The sequence below is a fragment of the Urocitellus parryii genome, chromosome 1 (assembly GCF_045843805.1).
Source record: "Urocitellus parryii isolate mUroPar1 chromosome 1, mUroPar1.hap1, whole genome shotgun sequence".
In the NCBI taxonomy this organism is placed as follows: Eukaryota; Metazoa; Chordata; class Mammalia; order Rodentia; family Sciuridae; genus Urocitellus; species Urocitellus parryii.
Window position 1 is genome coordinate 16,356,776 of NC_135531.1, and position 12,426 is coordinate 16,369,201.

Here is a 12,426-nt window from a genome sequence, read left to right on the forward strand (position 1 = left end):
TATTTTGATGGAATCCTCCCACCCCCACTAATTTTCTCTCTTTTCCTTTAGACTGTCTTCCACATAGTTTTTAATTTATCAGCTGAATTATCATCAAAATTATAATATACCAAACATGCTGGAAGGACAATTTTCTTCAACAGTTGTCTGAACCTTTTCTTGATTAGCAAGAAAATATGATGACAATAAGATCTTCTCCCCATTAGCAGTAGGCCAATGAAGAAAAATTGTGTTGATATCTTTATGTCTTTTTTCTTCCTTGGAAATATTCAAGAGGCTTATCAATATGTTCAGCATGCTGAGTTTCTAAATAACTTTTTAATTTTGAAGGTTTTAAACTTTAATTTGCAAGAATATTATTACAAATAACACACTGAGGTCTGTCATTTTCAAAAGGTTTTTCACATTAGATAAAACCATATTTTAAGTAGTCTTCATTATAATATTTTGTACTTACTTTTTCCTTTTTGAAATGTGGTTCAAATGAAGTTGAAGTTGGAAGATTACAGTCAATATTTTGCTCAGTATTGTCAATTTCTACAATTACAGATCCAGAACACATTTTCTATATATTTCATTCATTATCCTCTTTCTTTTTATAAAGAAACTTTTATAAAGAAACGATCCATTTTAACAGTAATTTATTCTAGTTCTCATGAAGTATAATAATTGCTGCTAACTCAAAGAAAGAAAGAATATAGGTAACATCTTTCCAAAAAAATGAACTCGAAATTTGCACATGAACTGAGTTGACTATCTCAGATTTTTCGTCTCGCTGAGAGTCATGTTAATATCAAGCTAAACTGCACAACAGTATACTTGCTGTGAACACTAAGTGACAGCTGCAAGCAAAGGTGGCAAATCATCCCTTTGCCAATGTATATTCTACTCATCCTATCCCTTCCATCAAATACTTTTCTTGTATGTTAAAATGTACCTCCAAATTCCTTGAAACATGCACAATTTAGGCCAAGGGTCTACACAAAACTTTTGGATATTTTATATTTTATTTTATTTAAAAGTTGTTCATTTTTTTAAATGATTCACAGAACTGATTTCATGAGTCATTAATAGACTACACATACACTGCAGTACAATGCAGTGTTTGTCACTATAATTCTGTAATATAATTTGAAATTGGGTATTGTGATGAAGAATGCCTTTGATATTTTCATGGGGATGGCATTAAATCTGTGTATTGCTTTTGGTAATATGGCCATTTTAATATTAATTCTTCCTATCCATGAACATAAGAGGTCTTTCCTTATTATAGTGTATTTTTCAATTTCTTTATTCAGTATTCTATAACTTTCATTGTAGAGCTTTTTCATATCCTTCATTAATTTTATTTCTGGTACTTTATTTTGTGGGTGGAGGGGTATTATTGTGAATGGGATTGTTTTCCTGATTTGATTTCAGAAAATTTATTATAGGTGTATAAGAAAACTACTGATTTTTTGTATGCTGATTTGTATCCTGTAAGTCTGTAACACTCCTAAATCTCATTTCTAATTCGAAAAGCTAATTTTTATTGAATGATGAATCTAAGCTAAGGATTGTTCTAAGCTTTCTTATTTAATTCTAACAAAAACTTTACAAAAGAGGTAAAAGTATTATGTTGTAGATAATGAAAGAAATGTTGTAGATAATGAGAGAAAAAGAAGTTAGGTGGATGGCATTACTCTTTTTGAATTGAGAGTCACTATATTAATCCAGCAATATTGTGTATATTTATATCTATGAACATGTATATCTACATATATATACACATATATGTGTGTATATATATGTATGTATGTATGAATCCTGTTGCATTTTGTTAGCTATATGAAGATCCAATTGGCAATATTTGGGGGCATACATGATTTTGCAAATAATTGACAGGTGCTCATGTGTCTAGAGCACATAGTAGGGAACCACTGGTAGAGGTTTTCATGGGCATAAATGGATCAAACTCTCTTGTGGCCTGGGTTGTAGAGCTCCAGGCAGCTTGATGCTCCATTAACATGATAATTAGTGTTGCTGGAAATTCAGTGAAGGAATGCACCTCACCCAAGAACCAGGAGTCTTGAAGTCTTCTCATTCTGTCTCAATCCTTTTCCTCCTCCTTGTACCTCATTTTCATCTCCATAATGAGAAAGAGTTTGACTTACAGGTTTTGAAGATCCATTCCAGCTATAACTTCTGTGACTCCATACATCGTGGAGACAGACATCGAACTTTCTTTAGCAGGTTTTTAGGATGCACAGAAGTAGCCCAAGCTACTTTCCCCAGTCCCCCAAAAAGCATAAAGCGGAAATGTAATTATGGGTACTTCCCACATAAATTGAGCAGTCACTTTGAGAAAAAAAATAAGATTACATAAATCTCTAACATTTTATGGAATGAAATGAGTTACAGATATTTACTACATACTTTATCTTGTATTCTACCACTCTAGTTCAAAGAAAGTTAATATAATATACTGGATCTTATAGCCATGGTAATCTCCATTCCCCCAAAATCTTTAAAATCAAACTTGTACTCATGAACATATGAATTTGTATGTTCACTTGCCTTAAGGAAGGTAGAAAATGCAAATGTTTCCTAAAATTACATTTGAGTCTGTGACTTAGAATGACTTGTAGTGTTATCCCCAACAAATATTGAATATGTATTACATTATTCCACCCCAGGGCCTGGAGGCTCTCAAGACATGGCCAGACACTTCACCTTCTATTTCATCCTGCTGACTGCGCTAATTGACAGAGCACAATGCTGCTTCTGTGATCACTACCCATGGACTCAGTGGTCCAGTTGCTCAAAAACCTGCAATTCTGGAACCCAGAGAAGGCAGAGGTAGGTGTGAGCTATGTAGTTTTCCTTTGTGTCCTGGGAGACCTTGAGGATGGAGAGAACAGTATCAGAGGTGCCACACTAAGATATAGGGAAAAATATATCTCAAACAAGAGCTAATAAATTTGAATGGAATTTGAAATCTTTTGCACATAAAGTTAAAACAAAGCCTACTTTTTTCGTATTTTTATTTGTATTTTTTTTATTCTTCCATATTTTTATTAACGCATTATAGTTTTTCATACTGGCGGGATTTGTTGTTTACATATTCGTAAATGCACACAATGTAACAATATAATTTGGCCCAACATCACACCCCATTTCTTCCCCTTTCCCTTTCTCCTCCCTCCTCTTGGTTCTTTTCTTCTATTCTATTGATCTCCCTTCAATTTTCATGAAATTCCTCCTAAGACCTTTCTTCACCTTTTCTTCTCTAGCTTCCATATATGACAGAAAACATAACAATCCCCCGACTTTCTAGATTTACCTTATTTTGCTTTACATAATGATTTCAACTTCCATCCACCCTCCTGTAAATGACATCATTTCGTTTTCCTCTGTGGCTGAATAAAGCTCCCATCATGTCTATACAACATTTTCCTTATTCATTCATCTGTTGATGGACACTTAGGCTGGTTCTACAGTTTGGCTATTGTGAATTGTGAGCAAAGCCTACTTTTGTTCTCTCTATAAAAACAAAGGACACCAAAAAAGTTAATTAAGAATCTGTGTGATATCTTCAGTTGACTGACTTACTCAGAATTGCTTTGCAAGCTTTTTTCAAACAACATATAACTCTGCTTGCTCACAGTGAGTAAGTTAATTACAAAGAATTTTCTACTCATTAAACTGAGCCTCACAGGACCTCAGTTGAGCAGCACTGATTGCTGGCATACACAAGATGGCAAGAAAACTGTTACTTGATAGGATGTAGTATTTAGTCTTTTCACCAATTCATATTACCCACCCCTCATAATTTCTGTAACTCTGTTAAATGTTTCTGTACCATGGAGATGCTCACATGACTTGAGAGAGAAGGGCATATGGTTAATCTGTTTTAACTATTATAGCACATTTTACAGACTTACTTTAGAAAGCTATTTTTACATATGTAGTGCGAATCTCATGAAAAGTACCAATTGACTTCCAATAAATCATTCACTAAGTGTATGAAAAAAGATTTGCTTATAATACTCTTCTACTCAAGAGTCCTTCAGGACCTCTCTACTTATCAAATAAAGCACAATATATGCCGTGCCTCTCGATCACACACTCCTTCCTGGATGGTCATACAAGCTTCTCACTCTCTCTTTCAGCTCTAATTTTGTCATTCCCTCTGAATACCTTACGCCTTTTATCTGGGGAATTCACATACATTAATCAAGATGTCTCTCCTGTCACTTTGTATTTAGATCTTCAGCCTCACATTACCCTGACCCTGTCTGAATCATTGTACTTACACATTTTGTTTTCACCTTTTAAGAAATTTACAGGGATTTTCTTTCCTGTCTTCTTTCTTTTCTTTTCCTTCCGGTCCTTTCCAGGAGATCTATCAGGCTAGCTTCATGAATGTGACCAGTACAGTGGCACAGACCCCCAACCCCCAAGCTTAGAATGGCTTCATGCTTGGCTACATGATCTGTCATCACTGTCTTGAAATTCTTTGCTTTGGAACAAGAGATCCCTTTTTTTTTCTTTTTTTTTCTTTTTTTTTCATTTTGTACTGGGCCTCAAAAATTCTGGAGCTGATCTGAGTTCCTAGTGTGTAAACCATAAATATGCCAACCTGCCCAAATTCCCATGAAAACTTGCTCTTTTTTTATTCTCTGTAATGTTCAATGACATTTTTTTTTACAGAGTTAGGGCCAAAGTAAATAACTCTAAGCAAATTTTTTCCTTATTGTTGCAGACAAATAGTAGTAAATAATTACTATTGGGATAACTCATGTGACCAGCTTTGTACCAAAGAGGAGACCAGGCTATGTAACTTGCAAACATGTCCTATCAACTGCCTCTTGGGAGATTATGGGCCGTGGTCAGACTGTGACCCATGTATTCAAAAACAGGTAAGTAATGCCTGGACTCACCCAGGATATCTGAATCACAACCCAGTAGTTCTCTGATCCCTGATAGGTTTAACAGCATAGAAATACTAAATTGCTTCAGATTCTAAAGATAAACTGTTCCACTACCACTGGGAGAATTTTTTCATTTAGCAGTTTATTTTTGGAGGGAGTAGAAGAAGGGATTCACTTTATATACCTTGCTGTCTTATGAATACCAAAAGGAAATTCTACTTCCAGGATTGCTCTTATTTTTATCCATATCTGAATTCCACTGCCTTTGCCTTTTGAGAATTTTGAAAGAGAAATCAGGTACAGATTCCAGTCCAATGCTTCAAACTAACCAGAGGCGAGAGGAATGAATCAAAAGCCTGACTTTTTGCTCTACCTCTAAATCACCTCTCCCCAGCGGAAAGTCCCCCATTATGTTTATTGTTCCCAGCTGCAATATTTACCCACCTCATGCTCATTCCTGTAAGGGCATTGACCCATGTGAACCCAGTCAGGGTCATGTGTGCTGAGTATGCACATTTTAGAGAAGAAAATGAAACTCATGTATGGAGCACACATTCTCTGAGAAAAACTATTCTGGGTCCCTTACATGTACCACTTTATTCAAACTTCACATCACGTAATATTTTTCTACCCATTTTATAGAAGAGTAAGTTATAGCTCATTAAGGGTTAAATAAGTTGCCCAAGAATATATACCATTAATTAATGAAGCAGCTACATTTTGAACTTGAACTTTTCCATTGTCAAAGTCAATAGTTGTTAATCTTGTCATATTTCTATCCTTCCCTGACTCTCCATCTAACTACTCACCATTTAAAATCCTTTTAAAGTGTGGAGATTGTGTCAACCTTAGTTTCCATGGTGACTTCCTTATGCAAAAAGAACCTCAAAATCCTTTCATATCTCTCACCTCACAAAGTCTTTGAGATATAGAAGGACTATTGTTATTGCTTGGAAGAATTTACTGTGCTCAAGAGATGCTCAGTAAACATTTGATGTTGATGCAATTTAGAATTATGATTTCAGACTTAAAGGAAGCTTTAGAAATCATTTTGCCCCACTTCTACATTTTACACATCGGGAAACTGAGGTCCAAGAAAGTAGTGGTTTCCCTAAATATGCACAATAATGAAACTGCAGGAATTGCTAATAAAACTTAGGAAACACTACCACAGGAAGAATCACCACTGTAATTGGAAATGCATTTAGATGCATTTTGACCGTCCTGCCTTGAAGTTACTTACATTTTTCTCCTTTCCTTTTAGACTAAAGTTAGATCTGTCTTGCGTCCTAGTCAATTTGAGGGACAACCATGTACAGAGCCCCTGGTGACCTTCCAACCATGCATTCCATCTAAGCTCTGCCAAATTGAAGAGACTGACTGCAAGAATAAATTCCGCTGTGACAGTGGTAATGTACTTTTGTAAAATGTTCAGTCGCCATAAAAAAAAAATGACCTGACTAAATCAAAGCTAGTACAACTGACTACTTGTTTACCAAGTAGTGGTGCTAAGGCCCCTAGAGAGAGAAGAATGGGAAAAAAATAAAGGCACATTTTTTTAAAAATTGGCTATTAATAAACACAACTGTATGTAAGAATAATTGAAAAGAGGTAACAGATTTAAAAATATTAATAGTTTATTAAGACAATAATATTGAAATATGTTAGAGGGATGACTTGAAATGATGTAGCAAATTTTCTAGATTGACTCAAAGGAAATTCCAGAAGACAAGATGAAAATGATTTGAATGATGGTAACATTATCTACAAGTCCAATCCTCTTCACATGCAAGAAATCTGATATCTAAGTATCATATTATAATCAAATCTGGATTATATTAATCTTATGTATTCTTTTGTTAATTAACAGCTCTTTAATGGTTACCATTTTGAATATTCTATATCAGATTTCTGCAAACTTTTCAGTAAAGGACCAGATGGCAAATATTTTAGCTTTTGTAGGCCATATGGTCTATCTTGCTACCTGGCACTATAGTACCAAAGCTGTCCTTGACAGTATATAAACAAATGAGCATGGCCATGCTCCATTAAAAGTTTATACAGAAACAGGTCAGTGTTAGCACATGAGCCCTCGTTCACTGACATCCTGTCTAAATAGTCAATGTGAAGTTACAACTAAATTAGATTTCAGATGAATGAACTCTCTATCATTTCTATGTACTCTGGGATCTACTGAAAAGTAAAGTATTTATAACAAGATAGCAAATTTCAAATTCCTTAGAAAATTTACTCAAGAGCTTGGAACTAACCCTCCCCCACACAACCCCCATCGCCTGCTTAATAGTCCCTGCCTCTTGCCTTTAGCTTTGCCAACATTTCTGGATGTCAGGCAGAAATTCTGATGTCACACTTTCCCTTTATGCTACCCCAATTCTGGGAAATGAGAGTGGGATTTGGGTAGGGAAATATACATCATGTCTACATGAATAAGGTCATGTCACAAATTGACTTGAAGAGAAAAAAACAAACAAAATTTTAATGACAATGGCTGAGGGTGATACAGATGAGAGCATTACATCCAGAATATTAACCAGGTTTCAACTGTGTGAATATTTCAGTGAAACTGGCACAGTTGCATTAAAATAATTTGGAAATAATAATCTAGTTTATATATATTATTAAATTAAACTATAGTTATACAATAATGATAGAATAATTATCTTTTTATTTTTTAAGTTGTTTTATGGACATAATGCCTTTATTTTATTTATTTATTTTTATGTGTTGCTGAGGATGGAACCCACTGCCTCACACGTGCTAGGCAAGCGCTCTACCACTGAACCACAATCCCAGCCCCAATAATTATATTGTACATCATGTACCATATTGAAACTTTCATACATGTTTCCAGATCATCCCACATTTTGGAATGATGCGACAAATTGAGTTAAAATCAAGATTTAGAACTGAATTACAACTATTTGAAACTGTAAAGATGGTTTTTGCAACAAATAACCAGAAAAGGCTCCTTTATTTCAGTAGATGTTATGAAATTCATTACAAAAGAGTTTTTAATAAGCCAAAAATATTCACAAGCTTGAGAAGGCTTTTGATTTATCCATGAATCACTGGGACACAATGACTGATTTCAGAAAAGTTAGCCGTGTAAGTACATCTAGTTTCCAATTCATCAGTTAAATGTCCATAGACATTTTTGATGGAAAACACACACACACATACACACACACACACACACACACACACACATACATACACAACTCCAAACCCTGCATTATTTCATGTCTGTAGTATTTGGTAAGCAGATAACACCCAGAGCTCCCCTGTCCAGACCCATTTACCCAGAGCTTTTAGATGTCCCCACAGTCCATCCACTGACTGGTTAGCCCCCAGCACAGGTTTGGTTGATATCCTTTCTGATTTAGAGATTCCATGGCTTTTTGTCTTTAACTATTCCATTGTAGGTGATATGCTGTTGTATGGTCCTTTTAAAAACCCACTAATGCCACTGGGGATGAGAATGAGGGTTTGGATGGACAATTGTTTGCCTGACTTGATGTTATTTGGCCCTCACTTAACAAGAATTAGTTAAAACTAATACTCTATGTTAAACAGACTCACCTTGTTTTATTTCTTCCCTCATAATCACTGTACAGACTATCCCAAGAGTCCCCAAGATTAAATATATTATTTTAATGTACACATGGATTTTGAGAATTCTTCATAAGACTAATTCCCATGCCCTGTGAGCACTTCTCTCTCAAAGCCCTAATTTTAAGCATAAAAGATTAGAGAATTTACACTGATTTAAAAAAAAAAAAAAAACAGTGCAAGTATAGCAGGTTTTCGATTGACCAGCAATATGTTCATAGCTATTGATAAAACAGAACAAAATAAAACAACCCTGGTATTGCAGTAACAGAAATTAGTTCAAGTAGGCAGGAAACACCTGAACAACATCTAAAGGATTGCATATTTCCAAGGGTCAGTATATACAGTAATCACCCCCTACCCACAGTTTCACTTTCATGGTTTTAGTTTCCCATGGTCAACCACAGTCCAAAAATACTAAAGGAAAATTTAAAGAAAAAAACAATTTTTAAATTTTAAATTGCACAATTACATTTTATTCTGAATAGAGTGATGAAATCTTGTGCCATTACATTTTGTCCTGTCCGGGACATGAATCTTCCCTCTGTCTAGTATATTCACACTGTATACACTACCCACCCATTAGTTTCAGTTATCAGATCAACTACCAACTTGTGGCAATGCTTGTGTTTACTAAATCATTAATAATGTACTCCAAAGCTCTACAGTAGTGGTGGAAATTCAGATATGTCAAAGAGAAACCATAAAGTGCTTCCTTTAAGTGAAAAGGCAAAAGTTCTTGACTTAAAGAACATTTTAAAATAGTAAGCTGAGGTCGCTAAGATCTAGGATAAGACTGAATCTACTATCGATCAAATTATGAAGCAGGAAAAAGAAACGTGTGCTGATTTGGCTTTCAGACCTCAAATTGCCAAAGTTATCGTCACAGTGTGTGTTAGCTGTTTAGTTAAGATGTAAAAGGCACTTTAGTTAATGTATAGGATTTGACACTATCATAGTTAATATATAGGATTTGACACTATCAGAAATTTCAGGCATTAACACAGAGTCTTGAAACCTAATTCTCACATATTAAGAAGGCTGTATGTGCACGTGCTAGCTAAAATATACTAACTCTATGAATCCTGCAATATTAAAACTGCCCTTCGTCTTTCCCTGCCTATAAGATATATTTGTGACTTAGAATATTGGTTCCTTTCTGTGTTGTATTCCACTGAGTATTATTCTCAGCTATGTCCCACTAGGACTATATTACTGCCGTCACATATTCCTAAACATCACTCAAGAGGTATTGCCGCAGTCTGGCTGGGCAAACTAACCGAGGGGTGATGAGCAACTTGTGAAGATTGATACAGTGAAAGCCGCTTTTTTGCAGGACAGCAGAGGTATATATACTTAACTAATTACACACAGCTTATCTTAATTAACATAAACTAGATACAGCAGTCAACCAATAAGGAATCCTCATCATCTTAATGATTACACACAGCTTAACTGAATTGACATAACCTAGACACAGCAATCAGTCATTAAGGAATCTCTATCATCTTAATGGCTCGCTGGCATTACTCAGAAACCACTCCTCCTAACATACTGCCAGGCGCCATCTTAACTTGGTTCTGGTCCTCATCAAGGTATCATCTTTCTTTCATTCCTATACTTGCTAATTGGCCCCTTTCAATATCAAATGAATAGATTTGCTTATATTCTCCTGTATCCTATGCCCTAAGTACAAAGCTAGGCTAATAACAAACATAACCTGCATGAGTATCCTGACTTCTTCTTAATAAAATATCATGCTTTTATAAGGTGAAACTATACCAAAAATTAGATTCTTCTTAAATTTGTAAGTGCCAGGTTCAAAAAAATTTTAAATGTAATGTAGATTCATTTTTCAAATGGAATCATCTCTGTTTCAAATTAAATCATCCATTCTGTTCTTTCCTTTAAAGCAAATTAAAGATACATTGTTTTTTTTGTGTGTGTGTGTGTTTTAGACACCTCTTCCAGGTTATAGCTTGAGATTGACAGAAATTCAATTTCATCTACATTTTCATTTTTGTATTATTATGCTTCTTGCAGGTATAATTATAATAATGGTCTGGACACAATGCAAGATCTTGAATAATCAAAGGAAGATAATTATTTTCATTACACCCTACTTTTTATGTGAAGATTACTAAATAAAAGACTTGAAACTAAGTGCTTTTTGAGGAACCCCAGCTATCCCACTCCTTGGTATTTATTAAAAAAAAAAAAAAAAAAAACCTAAACCCAGAATACTATAGTGATATAGGCTATAGGCATATCAATGTTTATGGCAGCTCACTTCACAATAGCCCAGTCATGGAACCAGCCCAGGTGCCCATCAACAGATAAATGGATAAAGAAAATGTTGTAGATATTCAAAATGCAGTTTTATTCAGCCATAAAGAATGAAATTGTGGCATTTTCTTGTAAATGGATGAAACTAGAGAATATCATGCTAAGTAAAATAAGGCAGACCCAAAAATTAAGGATCCAAATATTTTCTCTCATGTGTAGAAGCTAGACCAAAATGAGGGGGAAAAGATGCTCAGGGAATCCCATTAAAATAGAAGGAAGATCAGAGGAGTAGAGGAAGTGGGTTAAGGGGGAGGCAGGAACAATGGGAAAAGAGAGAATCTGCAGAATAAAACTGGCCAAATTGTACTCTGTTCATATATTAATATAACAGTAAATTCCACCTTTATGTATATCTGTAAATCACCAATTAAAAATAAATAAATAAATAAATAAATAATAAATGGTAGAACAGTGGAGTAGAGGATGAGGAATAGGAAGTTGGAAAGGGGAGGGAAAAGAGGCACTGGGAACTGAAATGCAGCAACATTTCATGCATATATTATTATATCAAAATGAACCCACTATTATGTGTAACTATAATGTACTACTAAAAATGCTTTTTAAAGAGACAGGAACATATCCGAATTCATACCACTATGCCAAGCAGAAGTGTCATAAGAAAATTATAAAACAATATCCCTCTTGATTGTGGATAAAAAAAAAATCTTCAGAAAACTGGCTCTAACAACATATAAATCAATTAGACCTCAATATATCATGCTAGTAAAATAAGGAAAAATATTTCAAAAATTTGATTGAACAGAATACCCAATTTCCCTAACCATTTTAGTCAAAAGAGTAATGCATAGCTGTAGTGAGATTCCAATCACCATTTAAACTAGTCAACCAGATAATCATGAGTAAGGCATTTAATTTTTGCCAGTGATACCAGTAACAATGGTACACAAAGCAAGAGACTAAAGGATAGGAAGGAGGGCTGTCATTATAGCCAAGGCATTTTAATTTGCACAATATGCCGTTACTCACATATTTCAAGGATCCTTATGAAAGTCAGCAAGACAAAAAGGGAAGGAAATTATCTGAGTTCATGAAGTTTGTATTATTTGTCAAACTCACTCAGGTAACTTGCTGCCTCAGCACTTACTTTGTTACTGTGGCACTTAAATTGTCCAAAAATATAATTTCAGATTATAAGTTACATGTATAAAAACAATTATATACAGTAATTATATCTAGGAAAATATATAGCAAGTCTGTTTTATCAAATAAATAACAATTTACAGTGAAATAGTGACTTATTTAAAACACACAGATCCCAAGTGTGCAGTTTGATTTTAACAAATGTGTACACATTTTTTTACCACCATATAAACAACCCCCAGTGAAGATTTTGAAAGTTTCCATATCCTCAAAAATTTCCCCTCTTCCTTCTAGTCAATACCTCACCTTATTCTTGTTCTTGAAAATCATACAGGAATTATACAGCTTGACTCTTATGTGTGCCTTCTTTTGTTTGACATAAATCTTTAGAGACTCAGCCATGTTATTCTTGGTACCAGTAGAGTGAGTGAGTGAG

The 12,426-nt window shown here is 34.6% G+C and overlaps 1 protein-coding gene across 1 annotated transcript in view; it reads left to right on the top strand.

Annotated features, from left to right (window-relative positions):
- C6 (complement C6) overlaps window positions 1-12,426 on the top strand; it is an 89,047-nt gene that overhangs the window by 12,589 nt on the left and 64,032 nt on the right. The window contains exons 2-4 of the mRNA XM_026410245.2: window positions 2,676-2,838; window positions 4,745-4,901; window positions 6,178-6,322. Coding sequence (XP_026266030.2) covers window positions 2,696-2,838; window positions 4,745-4,901; window positions 6,178-6,322 — 445 coding nt within the window. The 5' untranslated portion in view covers window positions 2,676-2,695. The remainder of the gene's footprint in view (window positions 1-2,675; window positions 2,839-4,744; window positions 4,902-6,177; window positions 6,323-12,426) is intronic.